At 39.7% G+C, this 27,263-nt stretch overlaps 1 protein-coding gene across 1 annotated transcript in view; it reads left to right on the top strand.

The window, feature by feature from the left end:
• Positions 1 to 454: 454 nt before the first annotated feature.
• The window catches only part of LOC146321189 (exostosin-1a-like), a 45,612-nt gene continuing 18,803 nt past the window's right edge, over positions 455 to 27,263 (top strand). Inside the window, exon 1 of the mRNA XM_084726241.1 lies at positions 455 to 2,397. Coding sequence (XP_084582367.1) covers positions 1,445 to 2,397 — 953 coding nt within the window. The 5' untranslated portion in view covers positions 455 to 1,444. The remainder of the gene's footprint in view (positions 2,398 to 27,263) is intronic.

Consider the following 27,263-nt stretch of genomic DNA (forward strand, 5'->3'; position numbering starts at 1 on the left):
GATTTGGTGCCTCCACCTAAATAAGATTGAAAAAAGAACACATATTAACATAAATGCAAGAAAATAACAAAGATAGTACATCAGTAACAATACATGTATGATAATTAAAATATGTATGATTATGTAAAAACAGAAAATATAAGTATGTGATCTGTAAGAATGTGTGAGCATGCATATGTGCACGCGAGTCTGTGTGTTTAAAAATTCAAGAATATGTGAATACGTCTTAATTCCCCCAATGGTCTGATATGGTTCAGTAGGCAAACCACAAATATGAGGTTTAATTCTCTGTGGTAAATCAGTGCAGAAACTGGTCTGCCTTTCTTCCCTCCCCGGTTCTCTTCTGCCTGGATGTGAATGGGTGCACTGGCAGCTCCGCCCACCTCTGGCGTGACGCTAGCCAATGGGAACGCACCGTGCGCCGTGGAAGGACGTCACTTCATGATGAGCAGGCGTTCTACTGGGACTCACTGCCGTGCTGGTCTGCTCTGCTCTGCTTGGTTTGCAGGCTCCACAACACCTCTTGTTTTTGTGTGTGTGTGAGCCACCACTTGAATACTTCACACGACTGGAGATATATACGGAGGCATCGGCCTGTCGGTTTTGTGAGAAAAGCGAAGGATAAGTTGTGAGCGAATGAGAAGACATGTTTTTTGAGGGGAGAAAAGGGACTGCCCGGCTGTCTTTACTTCCAACCAGCCTTAAAGCTACTTTGATGCAGCCGCTTAGCTAACAAGCTAACTGGGAATGTTTTCAGTAACTAGCCAGTGTGTTAGCTTGCTAGCTAGCTTAAACGGACTGAGAAATTCGCTGTATATATTTATCAAACATCTATAGTGATACTTTTATCTTTTGGTACATCAAGTGAAATAACTGTGGCATCGTCTTACACTGGGTATGCTGAATGTTTCAGGCTCTAGTGGCCGCTTGGTTGCTAATTTCCAGTAGGGACAATAGTTAACTGTCCAGGCAACAAGTCTGGCACACACCGCTGCTTAAACGTTACTCAAGTTTGTACAGTGTTGATATGTGTTATCGTTTGGTTTTAGCTAGCTAACCATGAACAATATGTGGTAGAAATTAGCGTTTTGGGAGAAGTAAATGTAATGTTATACAAAAGAGAGTGGGGTGCCACTTTAGCGTTACATCCCAGTTTTTAAGTGGATCGGCTCACTCTGTTGTATAGGAGAAACCGATGCCAGTTAGTCGATTTAACTATTGACGAGGAGACGAGGTGGATGAACATTATAAATCGCCCACATGCTTTGGATCAGTTCCCGGACTTGTGAAAGGCATCTGAAGCAGAAGGTGGGAGACGTGGTGAGCGCACAGCCCTTGCAGCCCGGGGGAAGATGGCGGAGCGTTCCCGCAGGAGGTGGTGAAACCAAAACTTGGAGACTTCTTGGATTTATCGCCAGACATCTTATCTCAGATCATAGGACACATGCAGGCCAAAAAACGGTACTTAACCCTGTTCTCCGCCGGTGTGTGTCTCATTCTGTTGTTTTGTTTTGGGGGGATACAAGTCCCGCTGTCCAGACGGGGTCCCAGCCGGCGTGATGACCGCAGCCTCACCGGTTATCATTCCGGGGAGCGGTGGCGTCGCTTCCCGGGTTCGCTGCAGCCTTTCAGCTCCTGGGAGCGGGACCGGAGCGACGATCACAATGAACACATATCACCAAGGCAGAAAAGGGACGCTAACTCAGGCGTTTACACCGGGAAACGCTGCAGGATGGAGTCCTGCTTTGATTTCTCTCTGTGTGAGAGGAATGGATTTAAAGTTTATGTCTACCCCCAGCAGAAAGGGGAGAAGATGTCAGAGAGTTATCAGAACATCTTGTCCTCCATTGAAGGATCCAGGTTCTATACACCAGACCCAGGACAGGCATGCCTGTTCGTTCTGAGTTTGGACACTCTGGACCGGGACCAGCTTTCACCCCAGTATGTGCACAATCTGAGAGCAAAAATCCAGAGCCTTCCTCTGTGGAACGGAGGCAAAAACCACATCATCTTCAATTTATACTCTGGCACCTGGCCAGACTACACAGAGGACCTTGGCTTCGATATTGGCCTCGCCATGTTGGCCAAGGCCAGCATCAGCACAGAGAACTTTAGGCCCAACTTTGATGTTTCTATCCCTCTTTTCTCTAAAGACCATCCTAGGACAGGAGGAGAAAGGGGCTACCTGAAACATAACACCATCCCCCCTTACAGAAAGTACATGCTTGTTTTTAAGGGGAAGAGATACCTAACTGGAATAGGTTCAGACACCAGAAACGCTTTATATCATGTCCATAACTCAGAGGACGTGGTCCTCCTCACCACCTGTAAGCATGGGAAAGACTGGCAGAAGCACAAGGATGCACGCTGTGACAGAGACAACACGGAGTATGACAAGTAAGTACTCTTACAGCCAAAGAGTGTCTCATTCTTTTCCAGTTCTCACCAAAAAGTTGTTGTACATGTCTTGTTTTTTCTTCCATTCTATCTTATATCTTTTTTTAACTTGATCCTCATGTTTTGACAGTATGATGGTCATACATTATATATTACTGGTTCAGCTCACAGTATTAGCCACTCTGTCCAACTTTAATAATGATGTTTTAAGTGTCATGGACATTTTTACCAGAACATCATGTTTCCTCCTTAGACTGAACCTTAGAGTTTTAAGTTTGTAATTTTTCATGTCAATGTCCCTGACGATAGATGCACATTAGACCATGGACACCCTGTTTGAGAGGATTTTGACAGGAGGAATCCCCTCTGATTATTATTGTTATTATTTTTTGGAGATAATGATGTCTTCATGCTCAATAAATGGTAAAACTAGGATGCTTAAAAAAAACATTATCTTCCCTTGTTGTACCAACTTCCAAACTATGCAATAAAACTTAAAATAGGCTATTTATTGCTCCTTTTGCTGGGGACCCCTTACCACCCACCTAAGGATCCCTGCTGGTCCCCAGACCCCAGTATGAGAAGCACTGCTGCAGTCAACTCAAGTAGTGGTATGGCTGGCAAGGATCTGATCAGGTCCAGCGCGTTGATGAATGTTTTTCAGGTATTGGATCACATACTGTTGCCCTCCTGTTGTTTATTTTGTTTGCTTTTTTGTGCCATATAACTTCTAAGTCATGTACATAATTTGTCATTATACTTGCCAGTAATGAGGCAGTATGATGAAGCTATTTGTAACATGGTCTGCGGGCTCTCTAGATCCCCCTTCTCCCTGATTGAATTCGTTTTCATTTTTGCATAACTGATTTACTCAACAGTCATAGAAAATGCTTTAGTGGACAACAGTGATTTGCTGCTTTTAAATAGCCCTCATATCATATGACTATTTAACAAATTTCACATCATGAGGCGCAGTTAAATGGATTTGCTTTAATTTCAGCCACAAGAGCCACTGTATTAATGTAATTCAATTGATATCCCATCTGTATTTACGGTCTACCATTCAGCAGTGAATAAATCTGTTTTTCTTGCTCTCGACATTTCCACCTTTCTGTCTGTCAGTGTATTACGAGTCCTGATCCTCTCTGACAGAGGTTGTCAATACAATACAAGACATTTAGCCACCACATCTCATGTTGCACATAGATAACAATTTTATGAGCAAGCAAATTGCCAAATTTGCTACAATTCTAACCAACTGAAAAGTTACATAATACTCATTAATATTGTCTCTGTAACATGTCCCAGTCCCTGCAGAAGGCAATATCACACCTTAGAAAGTTGCTCTGTGATCATCACCCAGTAAGCCATACTGTTTTCTGTGCCCAAATCTGATGAGCAAACTGGCGTCTGTCTCTCTGCTTTGGCCAGTGGGATTCATTTCATGTCCCCCCAGACTGCGCTGTGTTGTTACTGGTGACTGTGTGGCGCTGGGTGTTTGACTGTGGCTCTTTGGAGTGGATTAGCGGGGACAAAGCACTGGTGCCAGTAAGGGGAAGCCACTCTGGCCCCTGTTTGCTCAGTCATTTCCCAGACCCAAACCCAACTGCATCAGCCTGGAATGCCCTGGCCCCAACCCGTGTCCTGTGTGACCCCTGTGTTGTTTGGGGCCTGCTGTGATTGACCCCCATGTCAACTCTTTACCTTGTTGATATCTGTTGTTCAGCTTGGACAACAGATGACTTCATAGTATGTTTGCTATGAAGCCAGGGAGCAACATGGATTACAGTGAGAAGTGTTTTCTTTCTGTCCTCATATCACAAACTGGTTCTGATGTGTTTTCATATCATATCTAATGTGTTTGCTTAGCATTGATCCTCAGAGGATTCCCATGTTTGTGAGCATGCTTCTGTAGGCAGGTATCAGCTTATGAGGTTCATTCGTTGGCTCAGCAGAATAACATTTACCTTATCACTCTTAAGACTTGAGCTATCGGCTCTCTCTCTGCCCCTTTCCACCAGCTCGCTGCTTGCTACCAAGCGGTGCCAGTGCGTGATTTCACACAGTAAGCTGGGTGGCATCAGAACCATAACCCAAAGGAAAAAATTAATCCTCCTGTCATTAAGTAGCATGGGGGGAGAAATAGGCTTTGGGTATCTCTCTCTAGCCCTCACCAGCTTAGCTTCATTGCATGGTTACAGTATGTTCAGTGCTTCTCAGTCCGTACATCCTCAGTAAGCCACATCACTATCAGTCAACAGGGTGTGGCTTGATCCCCAGTCCACAGCAGAACTCCTGTTACCTTCTCCTTGTGCTCAGCAGTCTTCATGTCGCTTAAACTAAAAGGGTTACAAAAAGTTCTTGCACCTAAATAGTGAGCAGCATACATTACTTTCAAATAGAAAATTCACCTTCCCCTCTTCCTCTTTTAATATGTGGCTGTTTGTGTGACTTTGTCATGCAGCAATATATGAACTTACAAGTCTTTTCACTCCATGATCAGGCCTTACTCCAGCTATAATCCAATTAGCATAAACACATCCTAAAGTAGTCTCACTTGATTCATGATTATTTTAATTACTAATTATTCTGCTGATTATTTTCACAATTAAGTGACTAATCATTTGGTATAACACCCCCCCCCCACACACACACACACATATACAAATGAAAAATGCTCATCACAATTTTCTAGACCCCAAACTGAAGTCATTAGATTTTTTCTTTTGTCTCTTCATTTACTGTGATAAGTGACAAAGAAAAGCAGCAAATCCTTACATTTAAGAAGTTGGGACTAACAACTGTTTGACATTTTACTTAAAAAAAATACTGAAACAATTAATCACTTATCAAAATAGTTGGTAACTTTTTTTATTTTAAAAAAAAAATACTAATCGATTAATTGTATATTTGCTGCAGCTCTAATCTGGATACATAACTGTCTACATCTTGTTCAAGTCACAATTTCGAACAGACTTCTGTAGCTTTACACTGAAGTGTAAAGTGGAAGTAACAATTGTTTTCATTGTTGACTAATCTGTTGATCATTGTCTCGATTAACTGATTAGTTGTTTGGTCTATAAAATGTCACAAAACTCATGATTATGTAGTCAGATGTCTTATTTTGCCTAAAACCCCAAGAGATTCAGTTTACTGTCATAAAGAACTAAAGAAACCAGCAAATATTAACAAAAGAAGCCGGGATTTGAGAATTTTGGCATACTTTTTCTTGAAAAAATACTCAAACTGATTAATTGATTATCAAAGTAGTTGGTGATTAATTAATGACTGATTCATGATTGTGTGTATAGTGTGGACTATTGATGTGTTGGATCTAATAATCACAACTTGGTCAGGGGCAGTGGCAATGGCTCTTAAATGCTATAATCATTCATATAAAGTTGCATCATCAGAGAAGATAAAGCATAAAGTAGTAGTAGTAAACTGTGCATCTGCTGTTAAGAGTAGATACTCACTAGAAAGTATGAAAATACATTCCAAAATTTTCATTACTGAAAAAATTCCATAGTTTATGTACATGAAAGAGGCAAGTGAAAAGTGCATCTCTGAGCCAGTTATACATTTTTTATGAGATGTTTGTTTGGAGCGGATCTGGAGAAAAATATCTTGCAGTGTACAGTGATTTCTACAGAACATAGCTTGAGGCTATTCGGGCTCATCTATTGCAGTTTGCTACCTCTTTAATGTGCTGTGTTCGTGTGTATGTGTGTGCAATAAAAGCCCACTCTCACATGTTACTTACCCTGAACTTTACATACTGGTTGTGCAGGCTGAAATACATGCTGTCTATCAACCAACCAGAGCCTAAATTAAGTGTTTTAACGGGTTGCCTGGCATGATTGCCTGTTTGATGGTAATGATACATGATTGGTTAATTATATTTTGTCCCTTCAGATTGGTTTTCCATTGTAGTAGGATGCACCAGATGTGGTAGATCCCATATTATCAAGTGTAGATAATGTAGATAATCCTCCAGGACGTGTTTGACATAGCATGGATGCATGTAGCCTTGATCTGTCCATATTGGAGACAGCTTTTTTAAATAACAAATTTCCTGGTTCTCTGGCTGTATTTGGGATGAATTATTTAATTTCTTTCTTGGCTCTAGTCACAAGTACAGTTGACCATGAAAATCTTATAATCACAGTAAGGTTTTTATTGAGTCTGTGCAACAAGTTGGGTGGGGTTTTGCCTTTTTGTGGGGGAATCCAAATGTTTAACATTATGCCTGACAAGACAGATTCATCAGTCCCCAATTGCTGAATTATTTTCAGTCGATAATCATGGCCAGACCTGCTCTATATCCCTGGCCTGGCACCCAGCTGTGGAGGGCTTTCCAAGGGGGTGAGACTCAGAGGGGCCAAAGATGTGGGCGGAACCAGTAGTCAAGGAAGCCAGTTGCCAAGGAGATCAATATTTGTTTTTTGGGCAACTTTCAACTTTCCAAATGAAAAGTGTGTCTGACTTTCACTGTGCTGTAAATAACACACTAGTTGGAATAAACGAGTTGTAGCGTGCTACAAATTGGGAAATACTAAATGAGCTGAGCTTTAATGGGGCAGTTCACCCCAGAATTAAAAATGTTCTTATTTTTTGTGAACTGATTAGGCATGTTGTTCTTTTTTCTTCTATTTTTCTTCTTACCTGTAGTGCTATTTATCCATTTACAGTTACTGAGTTTTGGAAATATCAGCTATAGAGATGTCTGCCCTCTCTCAAATGTAATGGAACTAGATGGCTCTCAAGCTTGAGGTTACTAAAGGAGGATGTTAAAGAAAATCTACAGACCTTGTTGTGAGCTGTTTCATGTAGGGACTATTTTCTTTCTACTGAACTACACCCATCAACTGTATCACCGCGCAGGCTGTGTTTACATCCCACGCTGTCACAAACACAAGCCTCTCGTCCATGAGTAGATGCATGCTTTCTTCTTTGCAACGATACCGTTTGTGGATGTAGTTCAGTGGCAGGAAAGTAGTTCCTATATGAAACTGCACACAACAAAGACTGTGGATTATCTTGAGTAATCGGGTCATGATTTCTTGAAAGAGACATCGCTTTTGAGTTTTTCCAAATGTATTTTTTTGGTGTGTTAAGAACCACAAGCTGAGTGCCATCTAGTTTTCACTATATTCAGAAGAAGGCAGACATATTACTGCCCATATTTACAGAACTCAACAAATCATCAAAACTATCTAGATGGAAAAATAGCACTACATGTAAAAATAAAATTTCATATTTTTGATTTTGCACTTAACTGTCTTTATTTCCTTGGATTAAGCAATTGTGAGACATCAGCACACATTAGCTACTCTGTAAACATGCCAATTTTCACAGCTATAGTTGTATTACATTTATGCTTACTCCACACACAATCATATCGCTTACATACAGCAGAGATAAAAAAAACAGTTTTCAGATTTTTGTGGGTGGTGTCGAACTCTCCATGGAGGTTGACGTGTATTATTATGAGTGAGTTATACTGTCCTGTTACACAGCCCTATGGGTCAGACAGTACAGTCTGTGGTCTAACTGGGTGGAAGTAATAGTTTCTGTGCCTGGCTGTGGCTCTTTGTGCGACAAATCCCTCTTATCCTCTCCCACTGACAACAAGGAAGTTGTGACAGACTGAATGCAGCCTCTCACCATAATTACCATGTAATGGCCGTGTCATTTTTGTGTAATAGTTAAGACTTTATACTCCACATGTTTGGTTGGAATGTACATGGGTTGTTGATGTACTGTGACGCCTTGTTGAAGGAAAAAAAAACTGTAACATCAGGACATTGCACTGCATTGCACACTGTCTGATTGTTTTGGATTTAATTTTAGTGAATTTTTGCTAGTGATAACATTTATAAACTCTCTTGTCCAATCTTGAGATTTCAGTCTTTTCACAGTTTCGATAATGTACTAAAACGAAAGTAAATAAAACAATCTCCCTTGTGTGAGTCTGTTGGTACTTACATCTCCTTGTGACTCACTTAGTTTCTCTTAGTGGTGAATTGGCACTCAGTCAGGTACTTTTGGTCTCAACAATAAAGGATTTTTTTTAGGTTTAGGATTTCTGTACATCTTTACTGCTGTGATATTGCTTGTACACATGTTGGAGATTCCCACATATACTGTACCTGTACATTACATATGTGGAAGAGGTCTCACATTTGTGCTTGTTAAAGGATGTATCAGGTGTGATGCATCAGTGTGTCTAAGCTACTTCCTTGTTTGCTTTTACATATGCCACTTGAAATGTCTGGTCTGATGGGGCATGTTCAAGCATTTTAAATGTCAAGTTATAGTCAATATATTTATGTTTTGCAGGTTAGCTACAGTATGTCTCCATTCTGCTGTTTACCTGTCATGTCCCTGCTGTTTCCAGTCAGTGGATAGAGTCAACTTTTTTCCTCCCTCTTCACCTCACTATGTCCTTCAGACATCTGTACTCAGCCACTGTGTACAAGCCTGTAATACAGCCAAAGGAGAGAAGAAAAGATACAGCAGGAGGCAGGTCAGATGCAATTTTAACCTCAAACTGAAAGCCCTCTCACAGCTTGTTTCCAATTAAGAGGCCCTGCCAAGCGAGAGAGTATGAGAGGGATTGAGAGAGAGATGACGGGAGAGACACAGAGGAGTGGGAGACAAACTGAGAGAGTGAGTTGGAGGGAAAAATAGGAGCACAAAGAGAGAGCAGTGAGAGTCTGAGAAACTGGGGGAGAAAGTAAATGCAAGAGAGAAGCAAAAAAGAGGAAAGAACACATGCCAGCCATCCAGCAGTGAGAGGTGAGTGCAATAGCTGGCTGGGTGCTGACGTTGGTCTGCTAGGTGTATTTATAGACTTGCTGGGTTTTAATCCTCAGTATTGGCCAAAGCCCCTGGCAGAGGGCTGCTAGCCAACTTGATGCAGGCTTTATAGAGCTTGGGGAAAACGATAATCGTTGGGGGAGGATGGTCGATCTCTGAGTTCCTGCACATTAACTTTAAATGCCTTTTTTTCCACAGTCTTGTCCACTATTTCAGTACATTGGATCAGTTGTTTGTTTTTTCTTTAAACAGGGCCCTAGTGTACTTGTTTAGCTAAACTGTTTATTTTGTAGCCTAACTTTCTTCTTCTGAATAGCTCTTTCTAGTTTCCCATCCTTTTCTCCAGAGTGCTTCTAGCCAAGCACATGTAAATGCTCTATGATGAGGAAAAATCACAAAATCACATTTGATATGCATTAGTAGAAAAAGTGAAGATTAATAAGCCTTTCTTAAAATTGCTCCATTTTGTCTCCACTGTCGAAGAGCTCTACCAGCATCAGAGACATACCATCCCTGTCTTTTGTAGGAGGAAGACATCAGTTCCAATGTTACCTCAAGATGAGCTACAGACACTTTGAATATAGCCTTTGTGTCAAGCTGAACTCAAAGAAATATCAATGGCCAAGGCAGGCAGATCAAAAACGTTGTGTCAAGATGTTGCATTTTAGTTTGAACACAATGCAAATACTAAAGCTGATAGTCAGTTGATAGCCTAAGAGCATGTATGCCTGTTTGATAGAGAATATCTAGGGTGAAGTCAATATATCTGCTGCTAAAAACATCAAATCAGTCAAGTATTTTGTAGCTACCAGCAATGCACAGACTACAATTTTATCTGATATGTCTGGCAAAAATGTATAAATGGCACAGTTTGACCAAGTTTTATGTTGCATTTGAATTTTAGGTTATTGTCATTTGCTTGGTAAGGAAGACATAAGCAAATTGAGGCAAAACATAAAATAATATCTATAGCTGCACCAAATGCCGAAGCTTTGTTCAGTGCCATGGAATTCAAATATTTGTTTATTTTTTCTCGTTGGCCACCTTGGTGTCACTCCTGCTGCCACTGTTGAGTCGGTCAGCATCAAGCTCGCTTGGAAGTTGTTGCTTCAGTGTGAGCTGGACACAGCCTGACAAAACACCAGAAGTATGAGCTGTTTCCACGCACACCCAGACGCTATTCGGACAGCCCAAACAAAATCACGTTAAAAGTGTGAAATGTCTGATTCAGTAAAAGCTAGTCAGAAAGTTCTTGCTCACCCATCCACATCGCCAATACTTCTGGCCACAGACACACAACAATAGCCAGCTTGTGCCCAGTGGGCAAAAGTTAGTTTGGTGTGTCAGTGTGTCATGGCACTTCACCTGCCCCTGGCTTGACTAGGAAAAGTGATTCACAAGCATCTCCTAAAAGACTACTGAGTTGTGATATTGCACAATAACATATTGCTTAGGTTTATGGTTGGGACCTGAATATTTTTCTTTCATCATTTGCTATTCTAGTAATATATCATCCAATTATGTAAGGGGATCACTGAGCTTCTGCTTAAGAGATGCAGTATTCCCATGATGATAGTGTGTTTTCTCTGGACTGAAATAGAAGTGTCATTTGGAAAACCTGGCAGGTCTTTAGTCTAACGGTGTTGCATTCTGTTTTAGGATTGTCACATTGTTTACAGTACACTGTTCAGTCTGCAGTCTATGTTTCTATCATGCAGTGGTTGTGGCTGACTGTATTGCAAAAATGTGATGCTGTAGTTAACTCTGGGACTTGAGTTTATGAAAAGATCTCTTTTTCTGGAAGGCTCCAGTTGCCACCCATTATAACTCAGTTGTGCCAGTAAAACGTGGATGGTTGGTCCTACTGGAAAGAGCTGAATGATACAGCAGGCAGTGAAGGAGGCTGGTAAACCACAAAACCACTCCGCACAAATTATATGTTGGCTGTTCATCGACGAAGGGCTTGAAATGACACTTACATGACCACACAGTGATTTTGGAATGGTCAGTGTTTTGAATGCTGGTTCAGATGTGTTGTGCTGGGCAAGTTTATGCAAGAAAGTTAAAGTGCAAGTCGTAGAGCAAGATACCAACACAGCGATCTGTGTACGAGGTCCCAGCTGCAGCTCTTTTTGCTGAGTAAACCTAAGTCCCTCATGCTGTTTCCCGTTCCCTGAAATTGCGTTAGTGTCTCAGCTTGATCTTGGTCTCTTGACTGGTGCTTACTGTTGCTCAGTTCCATCAGTAACTTATTAGTTTTACTATGTTCTTTCCTATGTTCATCTTAACAATGGAGACAAGATTAGTTATACATAGGCATCTATAGCCAGTGAGTTATTCCTTCAGAGCGTAGTGTTTTGTAGCCACACATACACAAACGAAGTAGCTGTTGAAGTACATTTAGCAATATATATGTATCTCCAATCCATTGTGCTGTCAGTTTATCATGATGCTAATTTCACACCTGATTCTTGTGTAAATCCAACATGAAGTGACATTTCCTCCACTGGCTGTTTGTGTCTCCATGTATCTGTGGCTATAAACGGGTTGAATCTCACAGAGGAAAATGCTGGCACAATCAGCCACTGACAACAATGAGCTAAGTTGATCTCTTGTGAATGCTGTGATTGGGAACAAGTTTCATTTCTTTGTCTGCTGATGTTCATCTTTCCTAATGATGATAGACAGTAGAACAGGAAATGTATGTCAGTATGACTCACAGAGCGTTATCTACTTTTATCTTTACCTCTGCAAATTTTAAACTTTATTTCTTCTTGCAGAATAGCTTGGCTGTGTGTGAATTTTAAGTAGTCCTATGACAGTTAGATATTTGAAAGATTCTTTTATCGGAAATATCGCTTTTGTAAGCTTTCTGTTTCAAAGTACATTAAGTACATCAACCAGAAGATGTGCACAGTGGATCTTTTGGTTTATGAATATGTAAGAGGGGATTTATTTAGCCTATAGGTCTAATGGTCCATAGTCTTATGTTAAGGAGGTGAACTAGATGGATGATGCACAGTTGTCTATAGAGCCTGGGGATTACAAACTGCTCATATTTAGAGCTCCTGGTAAAGTGATCGCTATGGAAACAAATGCAGGAAAGTGGATAACCGAGCAGGCAGGCTATCACATGGCTGGTATTGTTATTCTACATAACACCATCATGTCATGCAAAAAAGACTAAACTGACCCTGACTTCTGAGTGAAGATGAGGCATGTGGGGCTGTCCTATTGAGTTACAGCTCATCCTGTTTACTCACAACATTGTTGCTTTGAGTCAAGCTGATGACCTGTGCAGAATGTCATCACCTTCACCATCTGTCACTTTTGACTGTGCTGTCAGTGAAGAACAGATGAATGGATGAATGATTGTCATTTTTGCTTGAGAAAATGAGGGAAATGATCAATGAATTATCTAATAGCTGTGGGGTTGAGGGTGAACAGAGGCCATTATCATTAATGCTTACATCTCACCACTCATTAATTAAAACCAGTACATGTGAAGTAGCCGGCTCTACATTACCTTGACTTCACCCCTGGACCAGTGACTTGATGTGACCTGGTACAGCCTAATTTAATAGCTGAAATCTGGCAACTTGTGGCATTATTGGTTTTCACTTTAGTCTTATGTCCTTGAGCATGTGCTTGTGTGGTTGTGGCAGTTTCCTGCACTCTCTTGATGTGTTTCACATGCTGTAATTCAAATTCAAATATGCTTTATTTGCCTGAATGGTTTTTAGCTACATTCTCACTGTCTTTGGAGGCTAGCTGTTGAGGACAGAGGGCAGTGCCATTTGTTCCCCTCTCTCCCTCCTGTCCTGACAGGATGATGTATGTCTTGTCCTTGGCAGCCATGTGCAGGTGATGTATTCCACTTGGAATGCCGGGAGAGTGGAATAAGGAAAGGGATGTCAACGTGCCAGGCACAGAGTGTGGTCCATTCCAGGAAGAGCTTTTCTGTCATCATGTGGAGGCACATATCATTTCCTTGCTTCTTGACAGATGTGATTAAGTTGGGCTAGTTCAAACAGTGAGAAAGTAGTCAGAAAGTAGGGGATGCCACCAAACAAACTTCTGATCTGAGAGGGTTAGGGTGTGGAAAAAGTGAAACATGAAAGGTATTGAAACAAGCAACACATTATGATGATGGAGATGACATTCATGTAGGGTATTGACAGAGAATTGATCTAAAATCCATTTTATGGTGACACTTTGCCTGATTGGAGAGAGTTCTCCAGCCCTCAGGCAGCTTTTTTTTTGGGTACATTTGCTGAAGTGTTAAAGCTGCTGTTCTGCTGTGCAGTGGTGTGGAATAGTCCTGTCTGAGTCACCTAAACACTTAAGTCTTTTTTCTGTTGATATGAATAATGTGATTGATTGTTGAGTCATTATGATACTAGAATTGTAAACTTCGATACAATGTTAGCATAAAAAATACTTCTTTTCTACACCACAGCAAAAAGAAAAGTCCTGGCCACACAAAATAGGATATATATTTTTCTTTTTTCATTAACACACGTTACAGACACACTAAAAGAAAGTCGCTGAATAGTGTGTGGCTCTGGTGCAGGCTAAATTCCAGGACATTAGATACTGAAGTGAACTAAGGTCTTGAATGAATTGAATTTTTGCTTTAATAATAAAAATAAAAAGGACTTCTTTCGCTTTGACAGTAAAGAGGTCTTTTTGTTTTGTTTTGCCAAAAGCCAAATTATATTGACAATGATTCAATTTATAAAAGCAATAAAAGATATCGATAGGGGGTGAATACTTTTTAATGGCACTGTAATTGCAGGCTGGGGCAGCTCTATTGCACCAAAATGCTTTATTTATAGTTATACATATTACACTTAGCCATATTGACGTTTGAATGGATTTTGATAATATTCAATTGTTCAGCCCTACTTCTGACAACCTTAGTTTCTTGTGTATGGAAAGTGGGAACATATCTCAGTTTGCCTTAGGTGACACTGATGTGATAAATAAGCTAAGACATAACAAAGTAGATTTAATGCTTGATATGTTGCTCTTCCAAAGTCATCTTAAGTGCTACTGATGGAGCATCTTGGGACAAAGATGTAACTTTATGGAACTGATGCATCATTCTGCAAGCCGCTGTTTGCGTGACCTCTGAGGAACATTTACAGTCCTTTCAAACACTCAGATAAGTTGCTTGCTTGGCATGGCAGGGGCTTGCTCAATTATCCCTCATGTACAATGAAATATGTTGTGAGAGCTACATGCAGAATTAAGCAGCACTCTAAAACCAAGGCCAGCAAAATCCTATGGGCTTTTAATCCTTCAGTCAGTGCAGAGTGTAGACCTGCCAAGCCCATGGACATAGAGTCTCTAAATCTCTGTCTCTTGACTCACTGCCACAAAATATATTTTTTTCAATATTTCATTTATTATTGTTGGAGGGGAGGAGGGGGATTACAGTACAATAATAAATAGCCTCAGTATTTCTGTTTTGGAGAGAGGAGCTGACTGACTTATCCTGAAGAGTTGGACCACATGAGTGTGATTGTCCTTGTATCTTGTCAAAAGTACTTTGGCAATGTATCATCATCACTGTGTGGGACCATGTTGAGCTGTGTTAATGTAGCCACACTTGGCAGCATTGAAAAATTACCAGCCACCATGTTGCGGGGCTTGGCTGGATAGTTACTTGGATCATCTGATAAAACTGGCTCACATACACACTCAGATATGCTATCTCTCACTGTCCTCTTTGGACTTCACTTTGTCAGATAAGGGCTTCAACTGGCACTGTGAGAATGAGGGAAGCTCAGCAGACAAGATGATAACCCTGGCTATGTGATAATCTTAAATCTTCCATGAAATGGTGGCCTTACTTAACCTGTTCTTTGTCGCAATCCTTAAGAAATTAAGTGGCCGTTTTCAACTCAGTACTGTTAAAATTATGAAATTATGTCAAGAAGAAGAGTAAAAGAGTAGTTTAATGAGGAAAAATGTGGAAGTGGTGGCAAACAAGAATACTAAATATTGACAGAAACTTTAAGCAACTGTTTTTCATTTGTGAACCACTTTCTGATTTATCAGAAGGATATGGAAAGTTGCTGTGGTTTAAACTGCCTGTTGGCTAAGCTTCATACACTTTCTTTGCTTCTCTCACCCAGTCAAATGTGTGACTTCCGCCTGTGAGGTCACAACCAGAGGGCAAGACAGGAAGTGTTGTCTTTGATCTTTCCCACTGTTCAAACTAATTACCTGCCCGCAGCAGCAAGCACTGCTGGCCGCGGAATTCATTAACAGATGGTAAACCTTTGTTCTGGGCCAGCATGTCTGTGAGGATACAGAGGAATTCAGCTGCCTCAGAGGAAACTGTTATGTAGTCTAATTCCTCACTGAGATCAGGTTAACTTGTCCTTGGATCTAACACTGAGATGCCAGTGATGATTTGCACACCAGCATTTTACCATCCATCTGGTGGGCTACCGTCATGTCTACATGTGAATGGTAGATTTTGAAAATCTTGTGAGATTTGTATGTGTGTCTTCATTGTGCATGTTGTGCAACTTAATTATATTTTATAGAGAATTGTTTAGGTTTATGGACTAAAACCTCTTGGTAAGGTTTAGAAAAAAGATCATGGTTTGGGTTAAAATGATCACTCTTGTGTGATCTTTTGTGTGTCTGGGGTAGGGCTTGGTATAGTTACTTGTTACTTTTAAGGTATCAACTGAAATAACTCTCTACTAGAGGTAAAGAAACTTATCCAGGCAAACTTATCCATGCCTGCATTGCATCATTCTTCGCACCTAGATCTAAAAAAAAGACCATTTGTATGGTTTTGCTTGAGGTCAGTCACCTCAGTTATTCTTCCTCCTCAGTCATTTTATGCAATGTGTGGTTGGCCTACTACCACAGCAGGTACAAACCATACAATCTGTGGTGTAGCTGATGGAGTTGGCAGTGCAGTATGCTGAGATGCCAATAAAAATGTGAAAGTATAGCGATATTACACATATGTGGCATCATATGAAAATAAATGCAGAAAATGCAGAAATATTATTTAAGGAATGTTTCCGTTCACTTGACGGGTATATTGATATCTCTATCACTGTAAGGGTACTGGTATTGTTATGGTAAATTTAAAAAAAGATATGCCCAGCCCTAGTTTTGTTGTAAGATTGTCTAAAAGCTCCTCCAGATGCCTTTTGTAGCCTGGCAAAAATGACCTGAGTGGAAGGACTAGGTTAAATGGAGAGGAGAAAATAAATAATTAAAATAGTTTACTGATATACATTTATAGACTTTCGACAGTTGAAACATGACAGTACAAAAGCAGTCAGAGCAAAGTATTGTTTTCATGGTGCTAATATGTTAGATGTGATGTGCATGCCCTGGTGAATAAAAGGTGATGATTTTCACAGGGTATGACAGTGCTTTAAGTGACTCACAGTAATTACGACCCTTGTCAACCCATGTAATCCTCCCCCTGCCCTCTGTTTGACCTTAAGTGTTCTTTTAAGGCTGACAGCATAACCCATTTTACACCCTATGCTGGGCAGTAGTTGTGGTTCATTCAAATTTGGCTGGATAGTACAACTTTGTGAAATTCACTACATTTATTTATTTTTTTAAAGATATATTGGTGTTTATCTCATTGGAGTTCAAAAGAAAATGTCTGTAGTTTTGCAGTGTCTGCTTAGTTTGATATATTTTACTTTTCTACAACCTTATGAAGTTGCTGAAGACTGAAGCTTGAGCACTCAATAGGGTCATATTTGTTGACAGTGAGATGTGTAGGTGTCTTTGTGTTCATGTGTATCATGGTATCAGTGAAGGATTAGGTCACCCTCCCCCACAGTCATCACATTAGCAAGAGAAGATTTATTAAAAGGGTTAAAACCTGTGGGGTGGGTGACAAAGCTGGTCCTGCATTCAGTTTAAGTCTTTATGAGAATGACTGTGGTTCAGAGATGCAGGTCATAAATACCTATAATACATGTGTCCTACAAGTCCAAACCGTTTGTATTCAGCCAATTATATTTGCCGAAACTGGATATATAATGATATTTTTGACAAAATACCTCAATATCAATATTATAACAGTACTGTAGGGATTACTGTTGGTGCTTTCACAAAATATTAACACAACACAACATTATAATGTGTGTAATAATAGCACAGTTAGAACAGTCTGGTATGTTCAGAAAATGACATCACTTTACTGCAAAGCAACTTTTAAAACACTTATGCCATATCATGACATGGACCTTCTGATATCTGAATTCTAAGATGACATCTAGTCTCATATCAGGATAGCATTATAATAACGATATATTGCCCATCCCTAATTGGTTAGCATGTTTGTTGTACTGATCAACTTGCTAATTATTAAATAATATGACCGATGTAGTAGTGGTTTCCTTTCAGGAAAAAAAATGGATCCATAAATACAGATCTGAAACATGCAACATAGTGCTCCAGTACTGCAAATAGAAAACTTGTTGAATGCTACTCTGGATGGTGATGTCTCAATGCTTTGAGAGAAGAAGATTGTTTAACTCAGCAGCAGACATTCAATAAATAAGGCATTCCCTCTTCATCTTTCATTTTGAAGAGCATTGCCAATGCGTTAGCCAAGTGCCACAAATTTCTGCTAGTTGCTGCAATTTTGTGTATCCTCTGGGATAAACTGCAGTATTTTTTCCCTTTTCCCCATCATCATTAGTACTGCCGCCACCCTGTAATCTCTCTTTCTGTCACTGAGGCAATGGGGCTTCTCTCTCCTCTGTGGTCTCGTAATTGTGAGGTAATCATCTTTTCCCTCTTGAGAGCTAAAAGACTGTGTTTACACTTCGTTTTTGGCGGCTCGACTTGGCAAGACACTAATTTACTCTCAGCAGCAGAATGAAGCGGCTCCTCTCATTACTTCACACTGGCTTTGCACTTCTAGCCATTCTTTTTCTAGTGTATTTAAGGCTGGTTGACATCAGCAGGTTGGCTAAACTCCCATTTTCTCCCTTTTCATGTAGTGCTTTTAAAGGGTAGCTTCACACAAACTTTATGATATCTATCATCCATTTTCACTTTCATCGTTGAAGTTTTGAGATTATCTGTCCCTGAGATTTTTTCTTCCCTTTTTCTTCCCTTTCCTCAATACAGTGAAGGTAAATGAAATTTTCTCTGTGGAAAAAAAAAATATTTGGCAGCAACATCTTTCCATGAGCAATGTTTTGGTTGCTTTGGATAATCTTCAGTACAGGTGCAATGATTAATGGCAATGTCAATTAATTAATTTGTTGAACACAAGAAAATGTATTTATCTATTTTATATTTTGATAATTAATTAAGCATTTCAGTCATTTCTCAAGCAAATAATGGTGGTTTCAACTTCTTAAATCTCACAATTTGCTGCTTTTCTTTGTCATTTATGACAGTAAATAAAAAAATGGTAAATTGTGATGAGCATTCTTTCACATTTTTTGGGCTAACAAACTAAACAATTAGACAAACAATTCACCAGCTTTCACTAGAATTACTTTAACTTACTGAAGAAGTAGTACCTGTGAAAACTGAGTATGCTCTGTGGATTATTCTCAGCAATGGAGTCAGAAAGAGATTTTGCTGGGTGTTTTTTTTTTATGTGATTTTTTTTTCAATGCTGTAGGCCCCCCCAAATGTAATTCCATTTACTTCCATTGTATTGAGGTGCAGACAGAATCTTAACATATTTCTCTAATGGTTCTGGAGATAAAATACAATCAGCTGGAGGAAAGTGAGAAAATAGTCTCTTTTGGTAATCTTACTTAAATGGCTGCCTATTTAGTGCTTTTTAAAATGGTTTCATGTGAACTTTGGGAGAAAAATATGACATCTTGACTTGTTTTGCAGGGTTGTGTGACATTTGGTGAGAACAGTTAAAATAATCCAAGCTGGCTTGGCCGTGCTATCACCTCCACTGACCTCAACTGACCATCTTGGATATTCAGCTTTTGCATTATCCCTTGTGGTGTCCTCAGTCATAACTGTTACATGGACACACACTCGTGGTAATGCTCACATTTATGGTTCAAAAGTCCAAAGATCCACTGAGATGTAAACAGTCTGCACATATAAACAATGTAAACTCCTTTTTTTCGTCCCCCCACTGCTTACTCTCTACTCTGTGCTCTCCCTGGAAACACTTGCATAAGGCCATCCCCTGGTATGTCCTAAAATAAGTAATGCCTGCCCTGGTCTTGCAGTTTGACTGATGCATTACCCCTCCAATATTGTCCCAAATCACACCTCCACACAAGCAAACACAAAATGCCTCAAAACTGACTTCTCAGTCCAGACAGATCCTAGCCTCAGCCATCAGGCTTTATCTAAATCCCTTCTGGCAATGATGGATTGGATCACATCAGATGCAGCCCACAAGTCCATTTGATGGTGCATTGATAGCAAATTCAGTTGATAGCATCCCATATACTGAACTGAGAAATATTACAAAGCCCCCTTCTTGCTGTCATGGCTATTGTCATGGTTGTTTTTCCATTAAAGGGAGGAAGCTGTCTGTGAGCTGACAGGGTTTTTCACCCTGCTAAAAAACAAATTGATGTTTGGAAAAGCTGTCCACATGCTGATAAATTCACAGAACTCACACAGTAGTAGGTAAGCAGATACTTTAAAGGCTGTACATAATTCAGTTTATTTCATCCTTATTTTGTTTGGCATTTGTGCTGATTAAATTCCCATCAGTATTTAGCTCTCTCCATTGTTTCCATCTTCTTTTCCTTATGTTATTCTCCTATTTCCACGCATCCCACCCTCCCTTTCACACTCCTCAGTTCCCATCCATTCATCTGCCTTCTCATATCCTTCTATCTCTTCCTCCATCCGTCCCTGCTTGGCCCAGGAACAGAGACATTCCTGGACTTATCTCTCGTGCAGAACAGCCTCTGCAACAGTAGCACCGGCCAGGCTCGATCTCAAACAGAAGTCAGTTGCTGTCTGGCTGCTTGACAGCATTCCTTCAAGCTCAGGAATCGTTCAGATTAATCTGCTTAACTTCCACCTTTGTTCCGAATGAGACACACTTACTGGCCATCCTGCTACTTGTGTAAGGTCATTCATGCAGTCATTCATTCAGCAATTCATTTATTACAGCCATTTTGTTGGTTGATTGCTGGACCACGAGAACTGTAATAAAATAATAAAATTAGAGCAGGTTTTTTAAACATGGGTAAAATGGGCATGCATAAATAGCCGATTGACCCCTTTCTCATTGCCAGTGGACCTGTTTGCCTTTCTGTTTTTTGTCTGATGTGCATTGGAAAGCCAAGAGTCTACTTGTGTGCAGTAAAGCAGAGGGATAGATATTTTTAAAAGCCTCTGTGTGGTTAACTCTAGGTACTGCTGTAGCGTCTAACTGAATCTCTGGGGTTTGAAGGTTAGTTTCTCCCTTTTGTTGATGTTTGCTCACATATTTGCTTTTATGTTTCATGTTTGCTTTTAGCTATATACGAATTGTGTTCAGTTATTGCTGATGAAAACCCTACATTTCCTGATATTGCTGCATCATAATTAAAGCTTTTAGATATTTTTTGGAAATTACATGTTTATTCGCCGTTCATACTAAATAGGAGAGCGTCATAAATACTCACCTTCAAGCAGGTACAAACTCTGCCGTGCTGGGCTCATACACTGAGTCAAGTCAAGCAGTACATGTGAATGAAAAAGAGGCAAAACAGTTGCTGTTACCAACTGAGGCGATGAGTCTTTATTGCCTCCAGGGATGAAAATTAGCATGTCCACCTAGGTGTGATGTTTCCATCACCATCAATTGGCCATCAGTCAATATGCATTGTGCAGAGTCATTTGACTTGGGAGTGAATGCTGATTGTACCCTTTCCCATTTGAGACAAAAGCTCAGTGTTAGTAGGTCCCACAAACATTGGTTAGTCACCTCCTTGGATCAAGAATAATAAAAAAGGACTTGACAGTTCTTTTTCTCCAAAGACCTAAACCATATTACTCAGGCCTGATATCCTGTCTGAAAATACAGGATACATGTTAAAAAAAAAAAAAAAAAAAAAAAGTATTTCTCTCACATTCATTCTCAGCTATTGTTATAAGAAGGAAAGTCTCTCCCTGGTTGCTGCAGTCAAATAATTCGACCCAATCTGTCTGATCTGGCATCTTTACATCGCGTGACTTCACAAATCAACTCTGACATTCCAGTGCCAATGGCTGTTCCATTAACAACACTCATCTCATTATTTCCAAGACTCCCCTGGTCTGGTTTTTGGTATCCAGAGAGCACTTCAAAGCATTGTTTTCATCGACCTCATCAAGCTGATGGATGGCTGATTAGAGATATGGGCAACACTTCCGCTAAACTCCTAAAGGATTCAGTGAAATTCAGCAGCTTGTTTATGACCCAGACATTTTTTTCTGGATGGGCGTTGATAAATCTGAGTGCTTTGGTCAGTGTGTGTTGAGCTTGCTGTAACTACCTCTAGGGTGTGTATGACTTTGTTCTAAGGAGGAATATTTGTAGAGATGAAAGATTTGTGTATTTCTGATCTCTTGGTGAGAGAGATCTTAAGATGGATGGAGAGAGAAGGAGAACACAAAAAAGAAGAGTGATTGAAGTTTCAAAGCATAGTAATTAGGTGAATTAACCTGGGGTCATGTAGAAGTATGGTAGAGTTTTCGACCCCCCTCTGTGTGTCTGTAAATGTTTTATAAAGCTGTCTTTGAACTTATTAACCAGAGGAAGACGAGTGGGCCCAGTGTGCCTTGAGGAAATGAGTAAAACCTTTGTTTGTCTAAAAGCCGTATAGGTACCAACATCGTCTTTGCTCCATTGACTCTGGATGGAGGAGATTGTGCCCCTTAAACCCCATTAACAGCAATGTTAGTTCTTAATATTGGGTGTCCTCTTATCTTTTAAGGTATAACAACAACAAACTTTCAGCTATTCAATATGTGTCCTGAAAACAAGAAACTGCAATAATTCTAGTGTCCACCCATTGCCACTGGAATTATTGTCACAAATATGGTTTAGAGAAACTAAGCAATTATGCTTGCATTGAACTGCCTCTGATTTTTCTTTTGTCTATTCAGACAATCAATTTCTCATGAGACACAAATTATCAATAGTGTAGTCGTCTGGCTTCACCATGAAGGGAGGAAATTCCTTACTAGCTGTTGAGACTTTATCTGTCCTTTTCTTGTTTTTTACAGATGACCTCAGAAATAATGATTGCCTAATGTGTACTGGATACCACCCTAGAAGATGAAACTTAAGACAATATTATTCTTTCCATGTCTGTGAATGTAGGAGGGACTGCTGTGGTCCTATGATGTAAATGTCATCATCACAGGGAATATACATATGCTCTGTACAGACATCTGCATACCCCCATTGTGATGTGACTGCACAGACTTGTTTGAGGACTTGTTCATGCTGCACTTGTCTACTGCACGTGTGTGGAAAGTGTCCCCCAAGCAGATCCAGAAAGTAGTATAAGTCAGGGACTTTCACAGTCTGAGACTTTGGACCTCCCCTCACACAAATCTTGTAAAAAGGCACCCCCGACTCCCCTTAATTTACTTGCGTAGTTTTGATTAGTCCCTGTATGCTATGGAATTATGATTATGTTATCTGATCTCAACAATTGAGCCAAGATAGCCTAATATTGCTGTTTGACATGACATACACCAAATGCATTAAAAGGTCTTCCTAAAGGCATTTATTATTTTACTTTTCTATTCCCAAAAAACACTGAATCTCTGAACTTCGAAAACCTCAGGTGCAAACAAAACTAACAGGTGTCCATGATGTTCCCAGCTGTCTGTGTATGAGGCAGTTCAAGACTATATTAAAGCCTTTACTTTGGCAATGGGCATTTATGCTTGGAAAAACTAGATGACGTTAAAGCAAAAATAGTATGATAAATTATGCACATTCATCCATGTCCCTCATGACACAGTGAAACTTGTGTAACAATGTGTAGGTTTTTTTTTTTCTTCAGTTAATTTCCTATTTTCCTTGAAGCTCTGCAGCCATCCACTCTTTTTGTCCCAGCATTATGTCCCCATCCCTGCTCAAGGCAATGTTAGCCAGCTCCATTGCTTAAAAAAGTTGCTCATCTGTCATGGCTGCAGGTAAAACAGTCAAGATGAACTATGCCATTAAGTACAAGATAGTGCAGTGAATCTCATTCATAATAGTGCTGGCCATCAATCTCTAATGTGCTTATCCTGAGGCCACTGGAGTATTTTAAGCTCCCTGACTTTAGGTAAGTTAGTGCCACACTTTGAACAGTTATTCTGGCTACTAAATTATGTCCTAATCTCTTTAAGTACATAGGTTTTGACTGCATTGCGTTATTGGGATGAAACTATCACAGTGTATTTTGAATTAACACACACATTGACAGAAAAATCATTCTGTGGGGGAAATCTTGGGTTGGATTGATGTTCCAGATCCCTATAAGTGCAATAAAATCACTGCTAATGTCTAATGTTTCCACATTCCTTAGGGCTTACTTTCTATAGAGGTCACATACAGTCTTTCTATACCAGAGGCCAGTATCTCAAGGGCTAATTAACCCCATGTAACGTGAGTATGTGAGGTGCTCATTAACCCCACATTACTAGCAGTCTTGTGGAGATAAAACATATAATGATTGTTCTCATGCCTGAAAACACAAGTGTATTTGTGCATATTTTTATGTATACTGCTCTGAGGCAAGTCCTCCAGAAAAAGAGTGTATGTGTTGTTTTTATTTGATGTCAGTGTTTTTGTGTGTGCATAAGTAAAGCATCATAATTTTCTGTCTTTAGGCCTGTCACTATGTGTTGTACATGTCTACCTCTTGGTGTGCAGTTTTGTCAGGGGAAACAAAGCAGCTGGCTCTACGCTAGTCTGGCAGTGTCTTCAAATACTGAAGTCGTGCTGATGTGTGTTGATCAAAATGAGGCTTTATGTGTTTTACGTTGCATTGTGTGTGTGACATTCTTGCCATGGGTGACTTTGGCTGTGTGGAGCTCAGATACAGCATGCGGTTGTCAACTACTGTTTTTTTTTTTCTTTTTCTTTTTTTTCCATCGTTCCCTTTCTCATCCGATGACACTCACTTCACTCGGTGCCTTTCAGGCTGAAATTCCTCTGGCTTGAACGCCTAGTCCTGGCAACAGCCAACTGCCCATCAACTTGGCTCAACTGTGACAGAGAAGAGGAAGCAGAAAATGAGATATGAAGTCAGTACAGGATGGGAGAGGGGTGAGAGAGCAGGATGGTTAAAGAACTGCCTTCATTTTCCCCTCTGAAGTTCATCTTAGGGAATTCTTGGTTGTTTAGGACTCTCTTGGTGATGAAGATGAGTGATGACTACACAATCACCTGGAGGCAGTGTATTTTGAAGAATACAGGCTGCACATTTTTTCTTTTGGTTGATCAGGTGGCCACTTGAAAGCATGCTGTTTACCTCGCTACTTTGGCCCCTCTGTGGACTACAGATTGCATATGAAGGCACATGCAATAAATTAGGCCACAGCTGAGCTGGTTCATCTTTGATGATGATTGACAACATGAGGTCTGTTTATTTGCCTTTTACCCATTAATTAGTCTAGGTTACTTTTGATATAGTCTTCTGTTGAATTATAATATTTTCTAAGATTATATTGTAAAATAGAGTTTTCCTGTATTTTGTACCTCTTGCAGGGAATTTTTTAATACAGTCTGTCTTCATTTATTTCGCATTTCAGGGGTCAGGACAAGATGTTCTTGATGCAAAAAGCAGATGAAATGTTGGATGAGGATTGCAAAATCAGGGCTGTAGAAATCATGTTGCTACCCATGAAGTAGTTCCTCGGTGAGCCAGCAGCAAAAATATCATCATCTATTCCCAGAGCAACTAAGGCTGGGCATATATTGCACAATTTAAGCCCATTTCTGACCCGATTTTTGAGCCACACAGCTCATTTTTGAGTTGGGCCAAATTTGAGCTTTCTCTGGTATGGCTTGTGCAGTGTACACAGGGAAGCTAAGACTGATCAACTACTCCCAAACACCCATCAGATTTTTGAATGAATTTCTGACATGTCATAAATTTTGGCTGGAATTAAAAATTGTACAGTGTATATCCAGCTCATTTGGACCTGTACCATTTGAAAATTAATACGACATAGCTATTTCTTCAAGATTCATAAAAATCAAATAATAGATTAATGTGACATGGTGTATAGCAGGTTAGCAAACAAAGAATTGGATAAATTAACGATGACTCACTGTCCCAGCACAGAAGACAGTTTGGGGAGCCCACATAAGCACTTTGACTTGTTATGGAGCCGCTGAAGCAGTGCCTCCATGATTGCGATCCTTTCTATGAGTTATGTTGGAAATGTGTGTGGTCTCTTACACAGATTATGGGAGACAAACACTTTGGCTGTTCTTCTGTGTCTCCTCAGGCACTTGACAGAGTGAGCCATGCATTTCTCTTTCACACCATCCATTCTTGTTGCTAGGAGACAGGTTGATCTTTTTTTCTTGACCCAGCTCACTTCCTGTTATTCTTTTACTCTTTCTGTGAATCACACTGTCCTACTTTCCTTCAATATTAATAAATGACATTTAATTATAACCATGAATGAATGGGTTTATATAAATATAGCATAACAGTAGCTCTTCCACAGCACTGAAATGAAAGGTGATGGTTTACTATTTTATTGACGGGGCCTTTCTCTTTTTCCCAATAAGACCTAGAAAATTGAGATGTGCTAGAAATAGACTGTTTCATTATAGATCTGAGTTGTGGTGTTGAAGTAAAGAAGTTGCATTTGTACACTTCAGGTATTATTTACCCACCTCTCCTGTACATAGAGGGAATTGTTGTCATCGAGATGAGAATTTGGTCACCATTTACTTTTCTCATGTCCTTCAATCAAAAAATAGGCTGCACTTGGATGTAAGTGACTCCAGCTCTATGAGTAAGTGCTTAGCCCTCTAATGGACTTCACTAATAGACTTTGGATGTCCAATATGTATCTCCTTATTTGATATATGTTACAACTGGAAGTGCTCTGGTCCTGCCAGCCTCTACTTTAGACCCTTGAGAGGGTGCATGAAAAAAGTTTGTAGTTTTGTGTTTGCTGTAGAGATACTCAGGACTACTCTCTGAGCAGTAACAATTGATTATATCATCTTTGGAAGATGCTTTCTTACTTTCCCCTGACTGCAATATATATATGTATGTATATATATGTATATATATATATATATATATATATATATATATATATATATATATATATATATATATATGCACTACATTGAGTGAGTGTTTTCAGTAGACACAGTTTGAGTACTACTTTCTTGCACTGAAATTGAAGCCATTATCCCTCTAAAGCATACACAAGACATTTAATTATCATTGTATATTTTGTGTGTGTGTGTGTGTGTGTGTGTGTGTGTGTGTGTGTGTGTGTGTCAATTTCAAATTAACAACATTGTTTTACATTATATATTATAGTCATGATGGCGATGCTACTGTAGAGTGGTGCTCTCGCCTACCATTTCTGAAGCCTGCTGTTAGAGAGCAGTTTACCTCTGTATTCTTGTGTTCTTTATTTGGATCTGCCTTGGATTCCACAAAACAAACAAAAAAAAAATAAAATCACAGTATCACTAAGAGAAGAAAAGGCAGACAATCAGAAAATAAGTGAACTGACTCTACATATGAAACAATACATATAGGCTAGTAGTAACTAGCAAATAGATGCAAAACCAAAATTTTCACGAACAGCACCAGTATTTTTTTTTTTTTCATCCAAAACAGCAATAACCATAATAACATCTATGTAAGATATTTGTTTTGTTGGTTGTTATATGGTTATTATTATTCTCGTACTTTTATTAATGGCCTTAATAATAATTCCAAGCTTTATTACAGCATTAATTCCTGCATTTTGCATTATATTACAGTAAATAAACTATAATAATAGGGAGGTGGCAAAAAAGATAAACTCAAGCTCATTACTTTAATGGTGTGATTATTCAGTGATGACCAATCTGCTAC

This window comes from Lutjanus erythropterus, chromosome 9 (genome assembly GCF_056507025.1).
Source record: "Lutjanus erythropterus isolate fLutEry1 chromosome 9, fLutEry1.hap2, whole genome shotgun sequence".
In the NCBI taxonomy this organism is placed as follows: Eukaryota; Metazoa; Chordata; class Actinopteri; order Lutjaniformes; family Lutjanidae; genus Lutjanus; species Lutjanus erythropterus.